The 26335-nt window shown below is 43.4% G+C and overlaps 1 protein-coding gene across 1 annotated transcript; it reads left to right on the top strand.

The window, feature by feature from the left end:
* Positions 1–988: 988 nt before the first annotated feature.
* LOC139422830 (N-alpha-acetyltransferase 25, NatB auxiliary subunit-like) lies at positions 989–24718 on the top strand. The gene is made up of 23 exons (XM_071174224.1): positions 989–1070; positions 2778–2863; positions 3037–3175; positions 4295–4413; positions 8754–8828; positions 8921–9107; positions 9238–9349; positions 9526–9615; positions 11891–12063; positions 12881–12993; positions 13119–13326; positions 13489–13578; positions 13769–13949; positions 15953–16052; positions 16156–16307; positions 16401–16526; positions 16598–16841; positions 17011–17134; positions 17317–17382; positions 17548–17645; positions 21828–21938; positions 22043–22192; positions 22317–24718. The coding sequence occupies exons 1-23, from the start codon at positions 1013–1015 to the stop codon at positions 22437–22439; spliced, it is 2925 nt and encodes a 974-aa protein (XP_071030325.1). The 5' UTR covers positions 989–1012; the 3' UTR covers positions 22440–24718.
* The last annotated feature ends 1617 nt before the right edge of the window (positions 24719–26335 follow it).

Below are 26335 nucleotides of genomic sequence, written 5' to 3'. Positions count from 1 at the left end.
TTTGGGTGTCAGGGAAAATGTTTGGAGTAAAAAGTACATTATTTACTTTAGGAATGTACTGAAGTAAAAGTAAAAGTTGTTAAACATATAAAAAGTAAAGTACAGATACCCCAAAAACTACTTAAGTAGTATTTTAAAGTATTTTTTACTTAAGTACTTTATACCACTGCAGTTGACATACTGAGACTGCATTTTAACATTTATTTGGCATTTGCTGTATTGAGTAGATTCAATTCAGATAAATCCTACTGAAATGGCCCTCGCTTCATATTCGTCGTCAAACCCACTGGCTCCAGGTCATCTATAAGTCATTGATAGGTAAAGCCCCACCTTATCTCAGCTCACTGGTCACCATAGCAGCACCCACCCATAGCACACCCTCCAGCAGGTATATTTCACTGGTCATCCCCAAAGCCAATTCCTCTTTGGCCACCTTTCCTTCCAGTTCTCCGCTGCCAATGACTGGAACAAACTGCAAAAATCACTGAAGCTGGAGACTTACATCTCCTTCACTAACTTTAAGCACCAGCTGTCGGAGCAGCTCACAGATCCCTGCACCTGTACATAGCCCATATGTAAATAGCCCGTCCAAATACCTCATCCCCATACTGTTATTTTTTATTTTGCTCCTTTGCACCCCAGTATCTCTACTTGCTCACTCATCTTCTGCACATCTATCACTCCAGTGTTTAATTGATATATTGTAATTATTTCGCCACTATGGCCTATTTATTGCCTTAACTCCCTTATCCTACCTCATTTGCACACACTGTATATAGACTTCTTCTATTGTATTATTGACTGTATGCTTGTTTATTCCATGTGTAACTCTGTGTTGTTGTTTGTGTCGCATTGCTTTGCTTTATCTTGGCCAGGTCGCAGTTCTAAATGAGAGCCTGACAGCTCTCCTACCGGGTTAAATAAAGGTGAATAAAAATATGTACTGCCCCTTTTAATTCCTGCCGGTTTGATGCGACCGCGCATGCTCAGACATATACTGGCAACCTCCAACATGGCGGCTAGAGGCCATGTGCAAGACCCTAACGACCGGAGACTTAGACCTATTTACGGTAACAATTCGCAAGAAGGAAACAGCACATTTGTGTCTGGTGTGTTGTGTTGTCATTGTTTATCGATTTACCGGAGCAGTCATCTGATCAGTAGCTTGTGTCTGGGACTCGCTGGGCAGCACCAGGGGCCCCCGAAGTCCCATCCCCGGACTCAATTCGCCTGCAGCGCCGAATGACCGTGCACCTTGGCTTGAGTGGATGTCAGCACAATTCTGACAGCGCACAACTGCAGATATTTTGCCCACCGTTATTCAATGCACGACGAAACAGCTTTGCTTTGAACTACACCCTAAAATAGTCAGCGATTAGTCTCTCCCACTTGCTAAATCCAGGTCTCTTTGATTTGACAGCTAATTCACTAAGGCTTAGCTATGTTAGCATGTAGAAACAGTGATGGATCTGAGTCTTAACGTTATTACAAATAGTTTTGCATGCCACAGAAATATCAGCAACTATGTTTAAGCTAACTAGTTAGTTGGTCAGATACACCGGGGTGTATTACACACATTGGTCGGATGCGTTTTACCGTCAGTTAACTCGGTAGCTAGCTAAGTTACCATTAGATGCTAATTTAGCTCTCTAGAACGGGATGCCATGGTTTGGCTATTAACGTTACAAGGCAGTAGTTGTGATCCTACCTAAATAGCTGGATAGATGGGTTTTTATTAGCGGGTGTTGTTGATTTCGTGTCTCTGATGCTGATGCCAACTCTGTTAACTCATTTGTTATCTAGCTACAAAGTATGAAGGCTATAACTACAGATCAATGATCATGGTTAGCTAGCTGTCATGTGTCAGATGGGTTTAAGAGGGTTAAGGTTGGCTAGCTTGATATGCATGGTTGTGTTGTAGCCTTTGATTTGGGCCATTGTTGATTTGGGCCATTCGATGACATTCTAGTGTCGTATTATATCATACAGCTAGATCCAGTTAGATTTATTTTCAAACTGCTCTAATTACATGCACCGTTGAGACTTCTGTTTGGTCTCTCAGCTTTCTCTCTGTTTCCCATTCCTCAAAAGCTCTGCTGAAATCATGTGGAGTTGATTATCATCAGTTGACAGAAGCTTATGGTACGCCCAGTTGACATTTCAGAGATCCGCTTGTGTTTTTGAAGATTTCTCACAAAAACAACAGAAATTTTTCATGAAATATAAAAAGGCGTATACTAAAACAAAGAAATACTACATGTCATGTCTCAAAATCAATATCTATCTTACCTGCTTATTCGAGAAGAATGATGACGAGTTCAACGGGAAGGTGAGCCTGTCAGGTAGTCTTTATTCTCGCACAGCATCCAGCCTAGTTTACGCTATGCTGTGCAACTGTCCTTATTTTTTATCACTTTTCGATTTTGGTCATCCTACAAGGGTAAAAACTTCAATAATGTTTGAAAGGTTATTATGTTAGAAACATGAGGTTTGGACCATTGGTTCAAAATATGCGTTTTTGATTGAACATTCCACATTTTAGAAACTACTTCCAGAGCCTGATAATGGCTTTGGTTAAATGATTTAAATCAGTGTGCAAGTTTATATTAAAATTTGGTTGCTGACAGGTCTTAGTACTCCATGAATGGTTTGTAGAGAAATACAAGGAATATCTCCCTTTCTCCTTGGGTGGGACTGGGCTGGGGTGGGTGGGTGTGTATGTGTTATAGTACTGTATGGAGTAGGTTAACTGATTCTGTAATGTCATCTCCCTTAAGACTACCTGGACAATGGCAACAACAAGATGGCGATCCAGCAGGCTGACAAACTGCTGAAGAAACACAAGGACCTGCACTGTGCCAAGGTGGGTGGGACTCTGGGCTGTATTTAGGGCCCAAGATGGAGCCCAGAGCTTTTCCTGGTCTGGTCAAAAACTCCATACCTGACCCCCTAGGCCTTACCTAAAACCCTGCCCCTAACCTCTACCCCCTACGATGATGATGGTGGCATGTTACTCAGGCAGATCCCTCTCGCCAGGTGTTGAAAGCCATCGGTCTGCAGCGAACAGGAAAGCAGGATGAAGCATTTAGCCTGGCCCAGGAGGTGGCGACACTCGAACCCACCGACGATAACTCATTACAGGCTCTGACTATACTGTACAGAGAGATGCACCGCCGTGAGTACACACATACACACACATACACATTTGTTGTACTATCCTTCTGGGGACCAAACAATTGATTCCCATTCAAAATCCTATTTTCCGTAACCCTAAACCTAACACTTACACTAACCCCTAAACCTAACACTAACCCCTGAGCCTAAAATAGGCTTTTTCCTTTAGGGGAACAGGAAAATGTCCCCAACTTTCCAGATTTTTCTTGTTTTACTATCCTTTTGAGTACTTTTGTTCTCCACAAAGGCAGTAAAACCAAACACGCACACATCCACACAACTCTCTGAATTATCTTTAAAGCGCCCCCATAGACTGTAAGATTTTAGCCGTCTTATTCTATGATTTCTCTGTCCCAGACAACATTTCCACTTTGTTGGCAAATTGGTAGGTCGTAAACGACTGTCGGACGTCTTGGCTCGTTCAGTGTGACAGGGTCGGTGTCTGACGACTTTTATGTACCACTGTGTGCGGTCGTAGGCTCCGACAAAGTTCTGGCGGTGTCAGAATTGTTTCGCATTTATCGTATAGTGTGGCTGGTGTTACGAGCCGATCCTGGTGACTGACCAATAGGAACATGGCCGGCACTAAGTATGCACATTATTGTGAATAGTCAGATTAATACAATAGTTCGATTTAAACATTTACATGCTGTGCAATAAGAATGGTTTCCCTAATAATCTGAAATCAGGCTACCCGATGGGATTTTGATAAATGCACAAAATCACCAATCAAATTAAGCGTTCTACCGCAGCGACCATGCTATTTTGGGGGAGCCTATTTTGAGTTCGGACATGTACAGTTATATGAAAACTCTACACACTTTCATTTTTTTCCAAACTTGCGCATAAGCATGAAGAGTGGCTTGCTCTGTTGGTGCTGGCAGATGCGCAGATCAAATACACTGCTGCAGTTGACATAGCCTACGTAGACTCTCAAGCCAATCGCAGAATTTGATGACAGAACTGAAGCAAATTGTGCAGTCTGGCCAGGTTATCAATATTTTCATTTGATTACATCGCACAGTGTAATGTGATGATTGTAAAAGACTGAAGCTGCCATACAGTCGGCAAAGGCCTTAGATGTTGTGATGTTGACTCTCCCCATCCCCTCTGTCTGTAGCTGAGTTGGTGACTAAGCTGTATGAAGCTGCGGTGAAGAAGGTTCCTCTCAGCGAGGAGTATCACTCTCACCTGTTCATGGCCTATGCCCGTGTTGGAGAGTACAAGAAGATGCAGCAGGTCAGAAAATGCAAACACACACAGACACACAGACAGAGTCCAGTGGTTAGAGTATTGGACTAGTAACCGAAAGGTTGCTGGATCTAATCCCTGAACTGACAAGGTAAAAATCTGTCGTTCTGCCCCTGAGCAAGACAATTAACTCACTGTTCCCCGGGTGCCGAAGACGTTGATGTTGATTTAAGGAAGCCCCCCACACCTCTCTGATTCAGAGGGGTTGGGTTAAATGCGGAAGACACTTCAGTTGAAGGCATTCAATTGTACAACTGACTAGATATCCCCCTTTCCCACACACACACACACACACACACACACACACACACTTCCCCAGCTTTTCCACAAGCATTAAATACAACTGCTTTAACCTTTTCACGCATAAGTTCCAAATATCTCTAACGGTTTCCCCAGTGTGAGGTTTTTTTATGTGCGTGATGTCAGAATGCACTCACTGTTGCAAAATGTGATTGTTACCCAACAAGACAGGCTGCCCTCAAACCAAGCCACACTGCCTGCCAATTATCTATGTTTCAACTTGTCAATTTCTAATTATTTTCTAACTAGTTTTCTAACAGTTTGATTTGAGGTGTGTCCCGCCTCATTAATTCACATAAGAAGTAGCCCATTTCACTGTTGCAGATCATTTATATTTGAGGCTTTACTGAGTCGGACAAACTTCTCTCAACAAACTTCTCTCCTCAACGAGAGCCCAAGCACTTCCCCAGTGTTTCCCCAGATCAAGTATGAAGACATTCTGCATCTCTAGTCAGAACAGGATTGCACCAACTTTTCCCCCGGCACATTATCTGGCCGGCGCCCGCATTACCTTCATTGTAGTTTCCTTACAAATTAGACTTTGGACATGTGTGCGTTCCTACCAAAGTAAGGGCTTTATTTTACTGTATATTATGTTGTCGTTTCTACTGTAGCATACCAAATGTACAGTGCCTTCAGGAAGTGTTCAGACCCCTTGACTTTTTCCACATTTTGTTAGGTTACAGCCTTATTCAAAAATTAAATTAAATTGTTTTTTTCCCCCTCAATCTACACACAATACCCCATAATGACAAAGCAAAAAGCAGCGATTACAGCCTTGAGTCTTCTTGGGTATGACGCTGCAAGCTTGGCACACCTGTATTTTGGGAGTTTCTCCCATTCTTCTCTGCATATCCTCTCAAGCTCTGTCAGTTTGGATGGGGAGCGTTGCTGCACAGCTATTTTCAGGTCTCCAGAGATGTTCGATCAGGTTTAAGTCCTGGCTGGGGCACTTAAGAACATTCAGAGACTTGTCCCGAAGCTACTCCTGCGTTGTCTTGGCTGTGTGCTTATGGCCATTGTCTTTTTGGAAGGTGAACCTTCACCCCAGTCTGAGAGGTCCTGAGAGCTCTGGAGCAGGTTTTCATCAAGGATCTCTGTACTTGGTTCTGTTCATCGTTGCCTTGATCCTGACTAGTCTCCCATTTCCTGCCGCTGAAAAACATCCCCACAGCATGATTCTGCCACCACCATGCTTCACCGTAGGGATGGTGCCAGGTTTCTTCCAGATGGGACGCTTGGCATTCAGGGCAAAGAGTTCAATCTTGGTTTCATCAGACCAGAGAATCTTATCATTGTCAGAGTCCTTTAGGTGCTTTTTTGGCAAACTCCAAGCGGGCTGTCATGTGCCTTTTACTAAGGTGCGGCGTCCGTCTGGCCACTATACCATAAAGGCTTGATTGATGGAGTGTTGCAGTGTCCACATAGGAACTCAGGAGCTCTGTCAGCGTGACCATCCGGTTCTTGGTCACGTCCTTGACCAAGGCCGTTCTCCCCCGATTGCTCAGTTTGGCCGGGTGGCCAGCTCTAGGAAGAGTCTTGCTGGTTCCAAACTTCTTCTGTTTAAGAATGATGGCCACTGTGTTCTTGAGGACCTTCAATGCTGCATAAATGTTCTGTGCCTCGATATAATCCTGTCTCGGGGCTCTACGGACAATTCCTTTGACCTCATGGCTTGGTTTTTGCTCTGACATGCACTGTCAACTGTGGGACCTTATAGACAGGTGTGTGTCTTTCCAAATCATGTCCAGTCAATTGAATTTACCACAGGTGTGGACTTTAATCAAGTTGTAGAAACGTCAAGGATCATCAATGGAAACAGGATGCACCTGAGCTTAATTTCAAGTCTCATAGCAAAGGGTCTGAATACTTATGTAAATAAGGTATTTATGTTTTACTTTTAATACATTTGCTAAACTCCAAGCGGGCTGTCATGTGACTAGTCTCCCAGTGCTGTAATGCAACAACCCCCCCCCCCAACCCCTCTTTTTACGCTGCTGCTACTCTGTTTATCATATCTGCATAGTCACTTTAACTATACATTCATGTACATACTACCTCAGTTGGGCCAACCAACCAGTGCTCCCTCACATTGGCTAACCGGGCTATCTGCATTTTGTCCCACCCACCACCTGCAAAATCCTCTCTTACGCTACTCCTACTCTCTGTTCATCATATATGCATAGTCACTAACTTCTTAGGGCTGCAATCCTGTCAACGGGATGATATGACAACAGCCAGTGAAAGTGCAGGACGCCAAATTCAAAACAACAGAAATCTCATAATTAAAATTCCTCAAACATACATGTATGTATGTATCTTATACCGTTTTAAATGTAATATTGTTGTTAATCCCACCACAGTGTCCGATTTCAAATATGCTTTACAGCGAAAGCACCACAAACGATTGTTAGGTCTCCGCCAAGCCACAGAAAAACACAGCCATTTTTCCAGCCAAAGAGAGTCACAAAAAGCACAAATAGAGATAAAATGAATCACTAACCTTTGATGATCTTCATCAGATGACACTCATAGGACTTCATGTTACACAATACATGTATGTTTTGTTTGAAAGTTTATATAAAAAAATCAGTGTACATTGGCACGTTACGTTCACTAGTTCCAAAAACATCCAGTGATTTTTGCATAGCCGCATCGATTCAACAGAAATACTCATCATAAATGTAGATGATAATACAAGTTATACACATGGAATTATAGATATACCTCTCCTTAATGCAACGGCTGTGTCAGATTTCAACAAAACTTTACGGAAAAAGCAAACCATGCAATAATCTGAGACGGCGCTCAGAAAATTAAAGGAAATTAGCCGCCATGTTGGATTCAACAGAAACCAGAATTTACATGATAAAAATTCCTTTACCTTTGATGATCTTCATCAGAATGCACTCCCAGGATTCGCAGTTCCACAATAAATGCTTGATTTGTTCGATAATGCCGTTATTTATGTCCAAGTAGCTACTTTTGTTAGCGTTAGGTACAAAACTTTGGACAAAAACTTCAAAGTTATATTACAGGTCGAAGAAACATTTCAAACTAAGTATAGAATCAATCATTAGGAGGTTTTTATCATAAATCTTCAATAAAGTTCCAACCGGAGAATTCCTTTGTGTCTACAGGAGCAACAGAACGCAAGTCGATTCCATGTGGAATGCGCGTGACCAGGAAATGGCTCTCTGCCAGTAACCTGACTCATTCAGCTCTTATTCAGTCCCACAACACAGTAGAAGCCTCATTCAAGTTTTTAAAGATGGATGACATCTAGTGGAAGCCCTAGGAAGTGCAACTTCATTCATATCCCAATCTGAATTCAATAGGGCCCGAGTTGAAAATCGACCAACCTCAGATTTCTCACTTCCTGTTTGGATTTCTTCTCAGGTTTTTGCCTGCCATATGAGTTCTGTTATACTCACAGACATCATTCAAATTGTTTTAGAAACTTCAGTGTTTTCTATCCAATACTAATAATAATATGCATATATTAGCAACTGAGACTGAGGAGCAGGCTGTTTACTCTGGGCACCTTTCATCCAAGCTACTGCCCCTGCAGCCATAAGAAGTTAACCATATCTGCATGTACATACTACCTCAATCAGCCTGACTAACCGGTGTCTGTATGTTGCCTCGCTACTTTTATAGCCTCGCTACTGTATATAGCCTGTCTTTTTACTGTTGTTTTATTTCTTTACTTACCTATTGTTCACCTAATACCTTTTTTGCACTATTGGTTAGAGCCTGTAAGTAAGCATTTCACTGTAAGGTCTACACCTGTTGTATTCGGCACACGTGACAAACTTTGATTTGAAATGTGGAAAAAGTCATGTGGTCTGAATGCACTGTATTTGTGATGGTACGCTGCAGGGACCAGCCAACAATGATTGCGAATATGTGATTGTACGTGTCAAAGGGTTTGAGTACCCCTAACTAGTGTCTTCAATATTCCCATGATGTCAACAAATACTAAGTCATGTGTTCTTTTGTATTGTTCTGTTTGTCTGGCTCGCTAGGCGGGGATGGCCTTGTATAAGACCGTTCCTAAGAACCCCTACTACTTCTGGTCTGTCATGAGTCTGGTCATGCAGGTAGGCATGCTCTCTCACTAAATATATAGCTTGAGTGACTGTGTGAGTCTGTCTGTGTGACTGTGTGTGTTTACTTTCTGTGTGTGTTTCAGGCCATCTCTGCGCAGGATGAGAAGTTGGCCCAGACCATGTTCCTGCCCCTGGCTGAACGCATGGTGGAGAAGATGGTGAAGGAGGAGAAGATCGAGGCTGAGGCTGAGGTTCAACTGTACTTTATGATCCTGGAGCGGCTGGGGAAGTATGTGGAGGCTCTGGACATGGTCCGCGGTCCACTGGGAGGTAAGAATGGACAGAGATTCTGTGTGCGTGTGTGAGAGACTCAGAGACGATTTGTACAGCTTCTGGGTTGTTCGCTGTGTGACTTGTTCATGTCTTTCTACTTACTCTGTGTATGTTTGCCGTCTCATAGAGAAGTTGACCAGTGAGTTGCAGAGCAGGGAGAATAAGTGTATGATGATGTACCAACGACTGCAGCTCTGGCCTGAATGCAACGCTCTGTCCTACAAGCTACTGCTCAAAAAGTGAGTACACACATTTATATCAAACTCACATTTATGCACACACTTCAGCATTGCTCTTACAAAGTTGGTCTTTATTTCTCTCCCCTCTCTCTTCCCCCCCCCCCCCCCCCCCCCCCTCTCTCCCCCTTTCTCTTGCTCTCTTTCCCCCTCTCTCCTCTTTCTCAATCTCTCTACAGTCCTGATGAATGGCAGTTCTATCTCTCCTACTTTGACTCTCTTTTCCATCTCATGGACAAGTCCTGGAGCCCACCTAATGAGGAAGAGCAGTGAGTACAATGTGTGTCAGGGTTTTGGTTAGGAAAATGTGGCACCGGACAACGTGACCGGGAAGATTTCAATTTACCGGCCATTTGAGAAATTTACCGGACCCATTACGGCATCCACCCACTGTGCTCAAAATGACAGAAATCACATTTAGATTATGGTAATGCAACTTCACAGAACATTCAACTCCTGTAACGAAGCAGAAAATAAAATTTAATTTTCAAACATTTGCCAAAATGCAATTCACGGGAAAACTCCATTCTAAACGGCACACCTGATGAGAGCGGTTCTATATGTGACATTGTTGAAAATCTGCATTAGAAACTTAGAAAGAGGGGGAGATCTAAAGATGCAACAACTAAGGATGGGTTGCTAATATGACTAGGATTGTGCCTTTGGCTTCAGGACAATGAAGGATAGTTGATATGAAAGCCAATGGAACAGGAGAGCAATGGCACATGAGGAAGTCTTTCATAGGAGGTGCGTCGAGTAGCCTAGGGAAGTAAATATGAATACATTTGCCAAAATTATATCATTACTCCTGTCTATACATAAATAAAATCATTCAAAATACTTCACCAGAAAGCATGACTTATCCACAGTAGAATCAAGGATCATTAGATTAAAAAAATATATATTTAAAAAATAGCTGTGGTTTCTTAGAAATCAAAAGCTTGTAAGGCCTATTGGCAAAGCCCACAATTTGGGCAGAACGCATGCCAATAACGCCTAGCTGATTGTTGAGTTGTGGCTGTCAGTGAAAAGCATCTAAAATATGTGTATAGATTATCTTTAGTATAACAACAAATGTTGAGACAAGGAGGGGAGGGGGATGTGGCTAAGATATAGCCGAGTCTCACCAGAATGGCTCAAAGTCTCCTGCCAATTCTTACACATTCGTTGTTTCATTGTGTGAATTGTTTGCCCTTTTGATTGTTTTTATCAATTCCCATTACATATGTCACCAGTAGTAAATGTAATGGGAAATTTATAAAAAGAGTAGCTCAAGTCAAGACATTTAGAAAGGGATGCAGGCAGACTGAGAAATAAGTGCAATTGAAAACCTGAATTGATCATTTTCGGCTTAATGCATTTGATTTTAGTTGACGATGGAAGTTATAGGCCTACTGCTGCATTGGCCTATAGGCTATCAGTTCTATGCGCTCAGTTCTTTAGCGGCCAATAGATCACAGTGTATCAATGTGTCCATATAGCAGAGGGTAGTGCTCTCGCCATAGTTGAATTTTGTATCATTTTAATTCAGATTTTCATGATTAACCACGTGACAATGATTTTGAGAAACAAAAACATTATTATTGAAATTAAACTGTTCCACAAAAATGCACAAATGAAAATCATAACTGGCACGCAGATCGGTAGAAATGGTACGAGGATAAATTGTAAGCTTCCCCAAACTTGAAATTTACGCGCCGCCTATGAAGTCTTAATAAAATAATTGCCTCCACGTTTCCATGGTGGGATTTGCCTATAGGCTACTTTGAAGCAAGGTAAGACATGCCTCATAACATAAAGTTAAACATTCAAGTTTCAAACAATCAAGGAGGCCTATGTTTTCAAAAGGCATAGGCCCTAATGGAGGTGACACGCTGCGCTTGAATTAGGCGGTAATAAAGTTGAGTTTTTAATTGTGCACATAAACAGTTAAAACGTGATTGCATTTAGAATTGTTATGCAATGAATGGGCTTATATGGGCTTATAAAGCACATGCAGCAGCAACCAGCTGAGCTGCAGGAGAAATCCTGTTCACAATAGTTGTGTTGGATAAATAAGATGGGCTAAGCGATGACTAACAAATACACATATACCAATTTTTATTTAGCTAGACAAGTCAGTTAAGAACAAATTCTTGTTTACAATGACGGCCAACCAGGGAACAGTGGGTTAACTGCCTTGTTCAGGGGCAGAACAACAGATTTTTACCTTGTCAGCTCGGGGATTCGATCTAGCAACCTTTCAGTTACTGGCCCAACGCTCTAACCACTAGGCTACATGCCGCCCCAAAATATTGAAAAGCTTTTTTTTTCTCTCAATCATTTTGGCCGGTAAAAGTTATTTATCGGCTTTTCATTTTTTTTTGCGACTAAAAGCCGGCAAACAGAAACCCTGTTGTGTGAGTGAGAAAATATTATATAATAGAGGACTATTAGAAGAGGCCATTGCTTGTTAGAGATTCTGCTCCTGGTGGAAGTTTTACCTCGTGGAAGAGATGGGCTGATCAAACAAACTATCTTCTTTGCCTCCCCTTCTCTCTCTAGCTGTGTGGAGGGTCCAGTGCAGACCACTGTGGCGGAGGCAGTGAAGTTTGTGGTGGACAGGATGGAGGAGGAGGACAAGAAGGATTCTCGTCCTCTCAGAGGTCCCTACATGGCCTGCCTGGAACTCATACACAGACTGAGACAGAGGGGCTGTCCTGATGAGGAAGAGCTAGGTACACACACACAAACACACACTAGTGCTGCTGTTATTTTTGGAACTCAGTTCAATTATTTGAATTGCATTTGTTTCTCTAGAGATCAGATCGAACTGTGCAATGTAGTAGGGATTTGTAGTTTCCTAAAGGCTAATATTCTACATAGTTTAGCGCAGAAAATGTGGTAATTAACGACAAGGACCATAATCCGTTGCGCGTCCGCCTACTTGTCCGATCTGTATGGAGCTTATTATACCTCAGTGGTATGGAGCACTCACGGAGACAGAGAGAACACGATATCAAGAGAGAAAGAGAGGGGCAGAAAGCAGTTGCTTTGGATTTTTTCTACCTGAAAATACTGCACATGATCTAAGTGATTGATAGTTGGTATTCAGCAGTCAGAAAAGTATGCCTGATTTACTTTCGAAGAACTACTAAAATAGTGATTTTGTCTGACAACATAGGCAGCAGCTCTATAGAGATGAGATGACTTGGAATTAAATAAAGTCATCAAATAAAACAAATGTAATGTACACAAACTGAAATATTTAATTAAGGTAAATGAATGATAGTTAATAAGGAATAAGCCGTAATGGGCAGTCACTACCATCGTAGGACTTTTATTCAACTTAATAGTTGTATTTTGTGCTATATCATTTAACCCACATAATGCATTTGTCTAAAAATGATGATTGAAACCGATATTGAAAACCGTGATGATTTTTTAATTGATGACCCGAGACCGAACCAACCTCAAAAAGCACTAACACACACCCTACAGATTCCTTGGCTGTTGACAGTTTATTTGTGTTGTGTTTTTATTGGTTGTCTACAGGAGATCCGTTGGAGTTGATGCTTCAGTTCTTTGGGAAGTTTGGAGACAAACCCTGCTGTATTACAGACCTGAAGATATATTTACACCTACTTCCCCCTGAGCAACACACACAGGTACACACACACCTGCAGAACACCACCAGTAGTGGGAATCTATCACCAAGCCCCTGATGAGTTGGACAATTCTGCTCCTCTCCTTCCCTCTCCTATTCTCTCTCTTCCTCTCCTCCTCCCTGTAGTTTAGAAACCGTCTGGGGGAGTTGGTTCCGTTGGGGGAGGTGGGTGAGGATGGCTTTGGGTTTCCAGGGGATACGAAGGCGTTGCAGAGACACCTGTGTGTGTGTCAGCTGAGCCGGGTGCTGGGACTGCAACACACTCTGGACACAGAGGGCAAACTATGCCTCATCACAGAACTCAAAGCCCACTACCACTATGGACTACAGTTTGGTAAGGACAGCCATTCTATCGGTCCCTATCTTTATCTATCCCTTTCCGTCTAGCCATCCAAAATGTGATGCATCTAGCTTAAAAACTGCTGAAGAGATGCAATGGCAATTTTGTGAAGAACCAGAAAATAGTTTCTGACAATAGTGTGTGTGTGTAAAACAGGGAAGTCGTGTCTGAAGACAGAGCTCCAGTTCTCTGATACGTACTGTCTCATGGTCGCTCACGTCTACATCAACCTCTGGACAGAAACTGGTGAGTCATCGTCTTAATTTCTCTCTCTTTCTCTCATCTACCTGCCTTCTCTCTCTGCCTCTCTCTTTGCCTCTCTCTGCCTCTTTCTCTCTGTCTCCCTACCTTTCACTCTCTGCCTCTCTTTCCCTCTCTCGCTCTTGGTTTCTCTGTTTGTTAACATTCTGTGTGTGTGTGTCTCTGTGCGTGTTAGGCGATGAGAACATGCTGTGGCAGTGTCTAGGAGTATTAGAGGAGGGTTTGTCCTACAGTCCCTCCAACGCTCAGTTCAAACTACTGCTGCTGCTTCTTTTCTGTCGCCTCGGAGCCTTCCAGCCCGTAGTGGACCTCTACTCCAGCCTGGATGCCAAGCACGTACAGCACGACACCATAGGGTGGGTCTCTAGTACACACACACACTCACAAGTTTTACTATCCTTGTGAGCTAAAATAGATTTCCATTCAAAATCCTATTTTTCTTAACTCCTTACAATAAACCTAACACCTAATTGTAAAGCCAACCCCTAAGTCCAATTCTAACCCTAAACCTAACCCCTGAGCCTAAAATAGTCTTTGTCCTCATGGGGGACCTGGGAAATGTCCCCACGAGGGAGGATTTTCCTCGTTTTACTATCCATGTGGGGACTTCCGGTACCCATTAGGATAGTAATACACACACCCCAGGGTTTCCGTTAACTAGTAATGGCCGGCTTTTGGCCCCCCCAAAAAATGAACAATTCGATTTTAAATAAAATGATAAAATCCCATTGAGAAATAATGCATTTTATCCTATATATTGATTTGAAAAGCCAAGCTGTTTTTAATTGTGCACAAAATGAATTGTGCACACTGTTTAAGACGTGATTGTAATGAGCTGGAGGCAGTATGCATTTTGAAAACGTATTTTTTATTTATTTTACCTTTATTTTATTGGCAAGTCAGTTAAGAACAAATACTTATTTTCAATGACAGCCTAGGAACAGTGGGTTCACTGCCTGTTCAGGGGCAGAACGACAGATTTGTACCTTGTCAGCTCGGGGATTCGAATTTACTAGTCCAACGCTCTAACCACTAGGCTACCCTGCCGCCCCATACTTAATTGTTTGAAACCTGAACCTTTTACTACATATTATGAGTAAAAATGGGCCCAAATCCCCATCATTTGCATGAAGAAAAGACGGAGAAAAAAGGGACGGAGGTCGGGCTGCTCAATACGGAAGTGGTCAGATGATGCGGATGCTAAGCTACAGGATTGCAAAGCGTCAATACAGGATTAAGATTAAATCCTACTACACCGGCTCTGACGCTCGTCGGATGTGGCAAGCCTTAAACTATTATGGACTGCAAAGGGAAGCGCAGCCGTGAGCTGCCCAGTGACACAAGCCTACAAGATGAGCTAAATGCCTTTTATGTTCGCTTGGAGCAATCAATACAGAAGCATGCATGAGAGCACCAGCTGTTCTGGACGTTCTGATCTGTTGCATCAGACTCATTGCTTTAAAAAAAAACTATTTTTATGTAGCCTAGGCCTACAGGTTGTATGAATTTCGTGTCTATCTTCCCACAACTGTCCCAGAGTCTGTTTGGAATAGGTTATTTCTTTCTCGCACAGAATGACAAGCTGGCCAATAGAATAGGTCAACTTTTCTACCATGGGGGATAGTAGATTGACTTAGACTAGTGATTTTGCTGTTTGTCTCACACATTGTTGGCTGAGGAAAAGTACACATGGGCAGTTCTAACATACTAACTTGGGTTTCAAGTTTGGGAAAGCTAAGTTTCTCCATAAAAATGCACCTTTTATAATAAAGCATTCCATGCATTCTCACATTTGCAAACTTATGTAAGATAGCCTCCTATTCCTAATGTGTTGATTAGATTGGATAGTCATAATAATATAACTCGATCACTGTTTGCAAAAAAGACTGTTCAATGCAGCGAGTAGTGACTTCGAGAAGGCCTAGGCTATATCAGAGCCTATATTTCTTTCTTTGCACAGGAAAATGTTGGCTTTTTCTGAACAAATTTCAAGCAATTCTACTATACTTTATATGACTGGAGACCTTTATTAACCTTTATTTAACTAGGCAAGTCAGTTAAGAACTTTAAATACAAAATTGACAATACAACTTTCATAAGTTACATACCAATAAAACATAAAAAATAAAAAATAAAGACTAGCCTGCTGGCCTTACTGAGTCGATAGGAACATTGGCCCGAGCTATTTAGGAGGGATATCACACCTGGAACAAATTATTGTCTCGTTCTGTTTGTCCTGATGAGGGGTGCCCTATACCTGCGCCCAGAGGGGAGTAGTTCAAAGTCTGGGTACAGGGGGTGGCTTGGGTCTAGAATGATTTTGTGAGCCTTGCTCCTTATATTCTCTCCTCTCTCCCAGGTATCTGTTAACTCGTTATGCAGGGTCGTTGGGTCAGTTTGCTGCAGCCTCCCAGTCCTATAACTTCTCCCTCAGGTTTTTCCACTCCAACCAGAAAGATGTGAGTCCCTGTCTCATCTAAGTATGTCCTAAATATGTCATATATTCAGATGAGTTGTATTTTCTCACCTCTTCCTTGTTTCCTCTTTTCTGTCCTCCACCAGACCTCAGAGTACATAATCCAGGCCTATAAGTATGGAGCGTTTGAGAAAATCCCAGAATTCATAGCATTTAGAACCCGGCTCAACCAATCTCTGCACTTCGCTCAGGTCCGCACCGAGAGGATGTTACTGGACTTGTACACCGAGGCTGACATGTGAGAGTACACACACACACACACACACATACACACACACACACACACACACACACACCTACCTACCTATAACACATTCCTGTGTTGCTCTAGCACATCAAGTCTGGAGGAGAGTGTGAAGGCGATGGGTCTGTGTCCTGAGGAGGATGACATTCCCTGGGACAACATGAGGGACAACCGAGACCTGACGGTCCTCTTCAGCTGGGACCCCAAGGACCGGTACATACACACTTGTCACAAGTTCACAACATATTTACCCATGCCAGTCTGTAAAAATGTGTGTGTTCCAGGGAGCTGACTGAGGAGCATCGTCGTCTGTCTCTAGAGGAGGAGTCGGTCTGGTTAAAGGTTCGCTCTCTCACGCTCCGCCTCCTCGCCTCATTGGCTCTGCTCAGACACGCCCCCTCATCACGGAACTCTGATAAGACCAATGAGAATGGTGTATCGGCCAAAAGCTCCACCCTCCAGACCCTCCTCTCCCAGCTAGACCTGACGCTACAGACCGCAGCCCAGATCACAGAGAAACAGACACAGGTACACACGCTTCACTAATAACTGTGTAATGTAATATGGTAGTTGGTTTATCTAAAGCAACTTACATCAGTGAGTGCATTCTGGATGGCCCCAGCATGAACTGAACCCACCACCATACTCTTACCAACTGAGCCACACAGGACCACTAACTGTTGTTGTGTTGTTCTAGTACCCGTTTCTGGGCCCTCCCTCCTCCCGCCTGGCCTCTGCTCTGTCTAGTGGCAGCTGTCACTGTCAGGCCTCTGCTCTGCAACTATCACTGACTCTTCAGGAACTAGAGACCACTGGACTGGGTAAGATGAGGGATGTAGACTTCCGTACCACTGGCCTCCAACTGTCTGTCCATCTACAGAAGTAGCAGGACTGGGAAGGAGAGCGATGGAGGAAGAGATGGATGTGGGGTGGGGAAGTGGGAGGAGTCTAGAGAGAGGAGCGGGAGAAATGATGTCATGTTCTTTATAATTTCTCTTTCCAGACGACTCGTCAGAACTCCAAACCCAGATCTGTAACTCCTTCAAATCATTAATAGTACAACTCCAAGGTAAGACATCAGAGCTCTTTAAAGATTTACAACAGGTCCATGGTAATAATGACTGTGTAGTCAGCCACAGGAGATATCATGGCTTCAGGTTGCTAGTCGAGGTATCACTGGTGTAGTAGTTCCTTCTTATTCCCCCATGCTGATCTGTGCCCCTCCTCCCTCCAGAGCTGTTATCCAGATGTAAAGGAGAAGTGTTGGCGATGAAAAACAGCAGATTGATGACCCAGCCCTCCCTGTTAGAAACACTGGTCTTCTTCGTCGAGGTCAGTGTAGTCACTCTAAATATATATCACTAAAACATTGCTCAAATGGAAATGTATTATAATAAGAAATATTGCAGATGCACAGCAACTGTGTGTGTAATACATGGTGATGTCTCCTGGTCAGACTGTGTGTGTGTGTGTAATACATGGTGATGTCTCCTGGTCAGACTGTGTGTGTGTGTGTAATACATGGTGATGTCTCCTGGTCAGACTGTGTGTGTGTGTGTGTGTGTGTGTGTTATACATGGTGATGTCTCCTGGTCAGACTGTGTGTGTGTGTGTGTGTAATACATGGTGATGTCTCCTGGTCAGACTGTGTGTGTGTAATACATGGTGATGTTTCCTGGTCAGACTGTGTGTGTGTGTAATACATGGTGATGTCTCCTGGTCAGACTGTGTGTGTGTGTGTGTAATACATGGTGATGTCTCCTGGTCAGACTGTGTGTGTGTGTGTGTGTGTAATACATGGTGATGTCTCCTGGTCAGACTGTGTGTGTGTGTGTAATACATGGTGATGTCTCCTGGTCAGACTGTGTGTGTGTAATACATGGTGATGTCTCCTGGTCAGACTGTGTGTGTGTGTAATACATGGTGGTGTCTCTTGGTCAGACTGTGTGTGTAATGCTGTGTAACACTGTCTCCTGGTCAGACTGTGTGTGTGTGTGTGTGTGTGTGTGTGTGTGTAATACATGGTGATGTCTCCTGGTCAGACTGTGTGTGTGTGTGTGTAATACATGGTGATGTCTCCTGGTCAGACTGTGTGTGTGTGTGTGTGTAATACATGGTGATGTCTCCTGGTCAGACTGTGTGTGTGTGTGTGTAATACATGGTGATGTTTCCTGGTCAGACTGTGTGTGTGTGTGTGTGTAATACATGGTGATGTTTCCTGGTCAGACTGTGTGTGTGTAATACATGGTGATGTCTCCTGGTCAGACTGTGTGTGTGTGTGTGTAATACATGGTGATGTCTCCTGGTCAGACTGTGTGTGTGTAATACATGGTGATGTCTCCTGGTCAGACTGTGTGTGTGTAATACATGGTGATGTCTCCTGGTCAGACTGTGTGTGTGTGTGTGTGATACATGGTGATGTCTCCTGGTCAGACTGTGTGTGTGTGTGTGTGTGTGTGTGTGTGTGTGTGTGTGTGTAATGCTGTGTAACACTGTCTCCTGGTCAGACTGTGTGTGTGTGTGTGTGTGTAATACATGGTGATGTCTCCTGGTCAGACTGTGTGTGTGTGTAATGCTGTGTAACACTGTCTCCTGGTCAGACTGTGTGTGTGTGTGTGTAATACATGGTGATGTCTCCTGGTCAGACTGTGTGTGTAATACATGGTGATGTCTCCTGGTCAGATTGTGTGTGTGTAATACATGGTGATGTCTCCTGGTCAGATTGTGTGTATGTGTAATACATGGTGATGTCTCCTGGTCAGACTGTGTGTGTGTGTGTGTGTAATACATGGTGATGTCTCCTGGTCAGACTGTGTGTGTGTGTGTAATACATGGTGATGTCTCCTGGTCAGACTGTGTGTGTGTAATACATGGTGATGTCTCCTGGTCAAATCAATCAAATCAAATTTTATTTGTCACATACACATGGTTAGCAGATGTTAATGCGAGTGCAGCGAAATGCTTGTGCTTCTAGTTCCGACAATGCAGTAATAACCAACAAGTAATCTAGCTAACAATTCCAAAACTACTACCTTATAGACACAAGTGTAAAGGGTTAAAGAATATGTACATAAAGATATATGAATGAGTGATGGTACAGAACGGCATAGGCAAGATGCAGTAGATGGTATTGAGTACAGTATATACATATGAGATGAGTATGTAAACAAAGTGGCATAGTTTAAAGTGACTAGTGATACATGTATTACATAAAAATGCAGTAGATGATATAGAGTACAGTATATACGTATACATATGAGATGAGTAATGTAGGGTATGTAAACATTATATTAAGTAGCATTGTTTAAAGTGGCTAGTGATATATTTCCCATCAATTCCCATTATTAAAGTGGCTGGAGTTGAGTCAGTGTCAGTGTGTTGGCAGCAGCCACTCAATGTTAGTGGTGGCTGTTTAACAGTCTGATGGCCTTGAGATAGAAGCTGTTTTTCAGTCTCTCGGTCCCAGCTTTGATACACCTGTACTGACCTCGCCTTCTGGATGATAGCGGGGTGAACAGGCAGTGGCTCGGGTGGTTGTTGTCCTTGATGATCTTTATGGCCTTCCTGTGACATTGGGTGGTGTAGGTGTCCTGGAGGGCAGGTAGTTTGCCCCCGGTGATGCGTTGTGCAGACCTCACTACCCTCTAGAAAGCCTTACGGTTGTGGGCGGAGCAGTTGCCGTACCAGACTGTGTGTGTGTAATACATTGTGATGTCTCTTGTTCAGACTGTGTGTGTGTGTAATACATGGTGGTGTCCCTGGTCATACAGTGTGTGTGTAATACATGGTGATGTCTCCTGGTCAGACTGTGTGTGTGTGTGTGTGTAATACATGGTGGTGTCTCTTGGTCAGACTGTGTGTGTGTGTAATGCTGTGTAACACTGTCTCCTGGTCAGACTGTGTGTGTGTGTGTAATACATGGTGATGTCTCCTGGTCAGGCTGTGTGTGTGTAATACATGGTGATGTCAGATTGTGTGTGTGATACATGGTGATGTCTCCTGGTCAGACTGTGTGTGTGTGTGTGTGTGTGATACATGATGTCTCCTGGTCAGACTGTGTGTGTGTAATACATGGGGATGTCAGACTGTGTGTGTGTGTGATACATGGTGATGTCTCCTGGTCAGACTGTGTGTGTGTAATACATGGTGATGTCAGACTGTGTGTGTGTGTGTGATACATGGTGATGTCTCCTGGTCAGACTGTGTGTGTGTGTGTGTGATACATGGTGATGTCTCCTGGTCAGACTGTGTGTGTGTGTAATGCTGTGTAACACTGTCTCCTGGTCAGACTGTGTGTGTGTAATACATGGTGATGTCAGATTGTGTGTGTGTAATACATGGTGATGTCAGACTGTGTGTGTGTGTGATACATGGTGATGTCTCCTGGTCAGACTGTGTGTGTGTAATGCATGGTGATGTCTCCTGGTCAGACTATGTGTGTGTGTAATACATGGTGATGTCAGACTGTGTGTGTGTAATACATGGTGATGTCTCCTGGTCAGACTGTGTGTGTGTGTGTAATACATGGTGATGTCAGACTGTGTGTGTGTGTGTGATACATGGTGATGTCTCCTGGTCAGACTGTGTGTGTGTAATACATGGTGATGTCTCCTGGTCAGACTGTGTGTGTGTGTAATACATGGTGATGTCTCCTGGTCAGACTGTGTGTGTGTGTAATACATGGTGATGTCTCCTGGTCAGACTGTGTGTGTGTGTAATACATGGTGGTGTCTCCTGGTCAGACTGTGTGTGTGTGTGTGTGTGTGTGTAATACATGATGATGTCTCCTGGTCAGACTGTGTGTGTGTAATACATGGTGGTGTCTCCTGGTCAGACTGTGTGTGTGTGTAATACATGATGATGTCTCCTGGTCAGACTGTGTGTGTGTAATACATGGTGGTGTCTCCTGGTCAGACTGTGTGTGTGTGTGTGTAATACATGGTGATGTCTCCTGGTCAGACTGTGTGTGTGTAATACATGGTGGTGTCTCCTGGTCAGACTGTGTGTGTGTGTAATACATGATGATGTTTCCTGGTCAGACTGTGTGTGTGTAATACATGGTGGTGTCTCCTGGTCAGACTGTGTGTGTGTAATACATGGTGGTGTCTCCTGGTCAGACTGTGTGTGTGTAATACATGATGATGTCTCCTGGTCAGACTGTGTGTGTGTAATACATGGTGATGTCTCCTGGTCAGACTGTGTGTGTGTGTGTGTAATATATGGTGATGTTTCCTGGTCAGACTGTGTGTGTGTGTGTGTGTGTGATACATGGTGATGTCTCCTGGTCAGACTGTGTGTGTGTGTGTGTGATACATGGTGATGTCTCCTGGTCAGACTGTGTGTGTGTGTGTGTAATATATGGTGATGTCTCCTGGTCAGACTGTGTGTGTGTGTGTGTAATACATGGTGATGTCTCCTGGTCAGACTGTGTGTGTGTGTGTGTGTAATACATGGTGATGTCTCCTGGTCAGACTGTGTGTGTGTGTGTAATACATGGTGATGTCTCCTGGTCAGACTGTGTGTGTGGTGCTGTGGGTGGCCAGTTACTCTGCCAGTGTCCTGCGACCGCTCCAGTCCAGCCTACAGAAGAAGAAGAAGAAGACAAAGGACAGCAGCACAGCCATGGTACACACTCACTACCGTCTCATCCTCCCCTTGTCCGCGTACAACCCTTCTGACACCATCCCATTCGCCAAATAACTATCTGCCCCCTTCCTCTGTCCCTATAGCCAGTGGTGCTGAGTGGCTTCCAGGAGTGGACAGGCAGCCTACAGGGCATTGTGACCCAGGCTTTGGATCACGTGAAGGGGCAGGAGGCCAGCCTGACAGCCCTCAAACTAGCAGCACTCACCTTGGGGGTGGGACACGCACAGACACAGGTTGGTAGGTCTGGGTGGGTAGCTGTGTGTATGATTACTGATTTTTGTTTCTTTAATTCAAAGCATGGTTCTTACTCTCCCCTTTGCCTTACATATTTGTCTGTCTCTACCCTCTCTCTCCCAGGAGGAGTGTGGATTCACCAGAGCAGCCATGGACAAGGTTCAGACTAGTTATCTTGGCTCGCTGCAGGAGCTGGGAGATCTACTGAGGAAGAGAGCTGATTCGCTGAAGAGCCTCAAGTTCTGACCAGCAATCACCATCACCCTTCAATCAATATTGTCATACCTAATTATCACTATTATACTGGATCACCTCATCTAACTGCCCCCCTGCTCCTCTCAAAGGAGGTGTTGCCTGCTACCAACAGTCTTTCACTTCATCGCCTTCCTTTTCCACATCTCCCTCACTCTGGGTGTCACTTTATATAACACAGGACTCCCACCATCACTGCTCTCTCTCAGCAAGGAACCACAGATATTTCTGCTTTATTATGTGATAATGTCACAGAGAAGCTCCTCAAACATACTACATAAGCCATTTTAGATCTACTCTAATAAATTATTGTACATAGTCCGCAGATGACAGATCAACTACCACAGCAACAACTCCTTGACTGAACGTAAATGAAATAAGAACTAAGCAACATTTTCCCCGTAGTTGTTTTTTCCCGGCCTCTGTTGCTTCCATGGTGACCGATGAGAAGATCTGCTCCTGTTTTTCATGTTGGACTCCTCACTTCCCGAGCCTGACCTGGCAGCCCACTGTTGTCAGTGACACTCTTCTGCTCATAAGAACAAATGGGGCAGAGATGGTGCTTAGCTTACTGTATGAAAACGAGGACAGCTGAACAAAGAAGGTTCTTGGCGTATTGTACAAGCAAGGAAAGCTGAACGCGGCCCCAACTCTGAAAAGCTTCTGAATTTTTGGTTTCAGAAGTGCACAACTCCAGTGCTGATTTTAGGCCTTGACTTTTAGCCAGCAACCTGGGAAACGAGTTGTCTGCACTCCTCTCCGGGCAACCAGTGACTTAATAGGTCAGTTTAGAGCAGATGAGTATACTACAAGGTAGGATCAAAGAGTTAGCCAGCTAACTTGCCTAAATATATATATATTTTTTTTAAGATGAGCTTAGTCTAATTGACTCAACCACAGATGTTTAGCTTTCTTAATGAACCTGGTTATCAAAGTTAGTTGGCTAACTCATTGCACCTCTGGTTGGTTTCCTCACCCTGTTCCCCACCAGTTCATGCCTTTCAATCCCAAACTCCCCCTTTGTTTTCTTTGTTTGAAACCCTCTGTAGTTATTGGAATACCTGAATCTGAAAAGTAATGTATTTGCATTCTATGTCGGTGGAAAGTATATGTAGCTTGCCTGGTTTAGTTAAAAATTGACAGTCAGTGGATGGTTTGTTTTAACACTGTAGGAGAGAAACCAGGCAGTTATACAACCTGTTTATTCAGAGGTGCTAGTGTTTTTAAATGCTGTGGAAACAGTTCTCTGACAATGGCTGAAACCCAAAGTTAAGATATCTAAATGTGAAGGAGACAACCAACGTGTCCGATTTGCAATGAAGATGGGAAATGTTTTTGAAATAGTCCTTCATTGTCTCTTCAGGGTGCATCTCGCTGCAATGATCTCCCACAATTCATTTCACTAACCAAAACTGTCAATGGCCGTGTGCGAGAGCATCAAGTATGACTCATTATTAGATCGGTCACAATTTACCAATGATATATTGCGGTTTTGATCTTCTCTAACATGGCCGTTGTCATTTCACCTGCTAGCTACCGATATACATTAGGGTCACGTTCAGTAACATTGTGGAACGCTCTAAAATGTGCTCTAATCAATGCATTTCTAACTGGAGGCAAACTAAGGGCTCTATTCAGTCTCACCGAAGTTCAGCGTAATTGACATTTTTAAAGGCAATGTTCGAGTTAGTGCATTTCCACATATCGTTGGGGCGAGGGAGCGTGGACATGGTTGGATCAAATTTGGGGAAAGCTGAATTTTAACCAATTAAAGCTCACTATAGCTTCCAGCCCCCATTGGATTGGCAGTTGATACCTAGCCTGCTTGCTAGCAACCACATGGGGGCAAAGCTAGAATGCTATCCAAATTATCCCGTTATGTGGAAATCTTTTAGGGGAGAATGCAAAACAAAACGCATGTCGGCTCAATCTGTAACGCTACAGCGATAGTGAATAGAGACCTAAACTAGTAGACTTGTTTACAGCCGGGGGCACTGAGACTGACTAATATTGATCTCTATATGCTTTGGTTTATTTTATCCTTTTTAAACAAGACGTGGACGAGAGGGCAGGGACGTTGAACAGTTTGATCGTCCCACAGTGACCCCTCAAACCCCCGGACCCTCTCTAGAGGCTGTCAGTGGACTCATTGAGGTGCTGAGAATGAAGTGGTCGACAATCTGGAGTGCCATCAATTTATACACATCCTGTCTCTTTTGCTAGAAAATTGAAAACAAAAACACTGGAATGTCATATATAAAATGAACAAATCAGTTTGTCTTGAATCAATGTGTGTCTCTGAAAATACAGAGTAGGCTATTTATTCAGTAGTAGATGAACCACAATCGTGATGTCAAATCAATAGCACAGCGCTGGGTGGAGTTGTGTTAAATTTTAATAGATATTCTGTTATTGTCTAGACCTTGCCACAGCTCAGAAGCTGTGAAACAAAAATATTAACATTTTACATTCACTACATGATCAGAAAATATACATTTATTTTGCAAGTGCTTAGGCATGATGACCATACAGATACAATGGACTGATGACCAGTGTTTCTCAATCCATTCCTGGGGGGGTACACACAGTTTTTCTCCAGCTCATCACTAACACACCTGATTAAAGTAATCAGTGGCTTGGTGAAAACTAGTTCATTCAGTTTTAGTGTTGGGCTGGAATGAAAAAGGGGCACCTCTGGGGACCCCCAGGACTGAGTTAAGTGATACTCCATTAGGCCTTTCTAACCCTGGCTCACATCACTGGTACTTCTATAAAGACTAATTCAAATCATCACCTGTCACAGTTATGAGTCACACAGGCAGCCCAATTCTCATCTTTTGACCAGCCAGATGAGCTGATGGGATGTGGAGGGAAAAATGTATCAGAACTGGGCTGCCTGTGTAGATGCAGCCATGCGACCCAACAGGAACGGCTAAAATCAACAAAAAAAAACATCCCAAAAAATAGGAGAAACACAATGGACAAAAGAATACAACAGTGTCTCTCTCACTCCAAGGCTTCATGATCCTGGAGATCAAAATGTAAAACAAGATAACGGGAATAAACTATCAATTTTCAGTTAAAGTAGATACTTCATCAAATATCCTTATCTGTTAATGCTGCAGCAGGTAGCTACATGGTTGCGCTGATGGAGAATGTGTGATTATCCACACAAAAATATTTTCTTTGCATACTAAGACATGCATTATCCCATAGACACACTACATTCACAGGGGTAATAACTACAGTATGGCTGAAAGCGGAACATTTTACCTAAATTATAGCTCTAGGAACATTACTTTCTCCAATCCTAACCTGTCAGAGCAGTGTCTGGACTGCCCACTGATCTGACAAACTTTCCAAGAGTAATACAACCTATTCTAAACCTCAACACCCTATCTACTATATGTGCACTACATATAGGGAACAGGGTGCCATTTGAGCCAGCTCCCTACTATATATAATTACAGTACTGGAGATAGAGGTCATCTAGAACAGGGTTTTCCCCAAACACAGTCCTGCCCCCCATCAGGGGGCCCCAGGAAAGAGTTTGGGAAACAGACCATGTTTTATAACTGTGAATATGAAATAAGAGGACAGTCAACACAGTGGTAGAAATAAACTGGTATTCCCACAGGACAGCTAGAGACATCAGTCACAAGGGCAATGTATTTCTGTCCCTCCTAACGGTGCAGCAGACCTGGGTATCTATCAAATACTTAAGTATTTCAACGCCACCAAATTCTAGCCCCGAAGTCATTAGCGACGTGACTACAGGTAAGCAGAAGGGGCAGGAGGGTTTAATTCCATCTGTTCTCCATCATCCGAGTAGAATGACCCCTGAACTACAGGTACAAGTGACAGCTGATCTAGCAGCTCTGAAATGTATG

Source organism: Oncorhynchus clarkii, chromosome 12 (assembly GCF_045791955.1).
Source record: "Oncorhynchus clarkii lewisi isolate Uvic-CL-2024 chromosome 12, UVic_Ocla_1.0, whole genome shotgun sequence".
Taxonomy (NCBI): Eukaryota; Metazoa; Chordata; class Actinopteri; order Salmoniformes; family Salmonidae; genus Oncorhynchus; species Oncorhynchus clarkii.
Note: the sequence above shows the minus strand (reverse complement) of the source record. Positions and strands in the feature narration are given on the sequence as shown.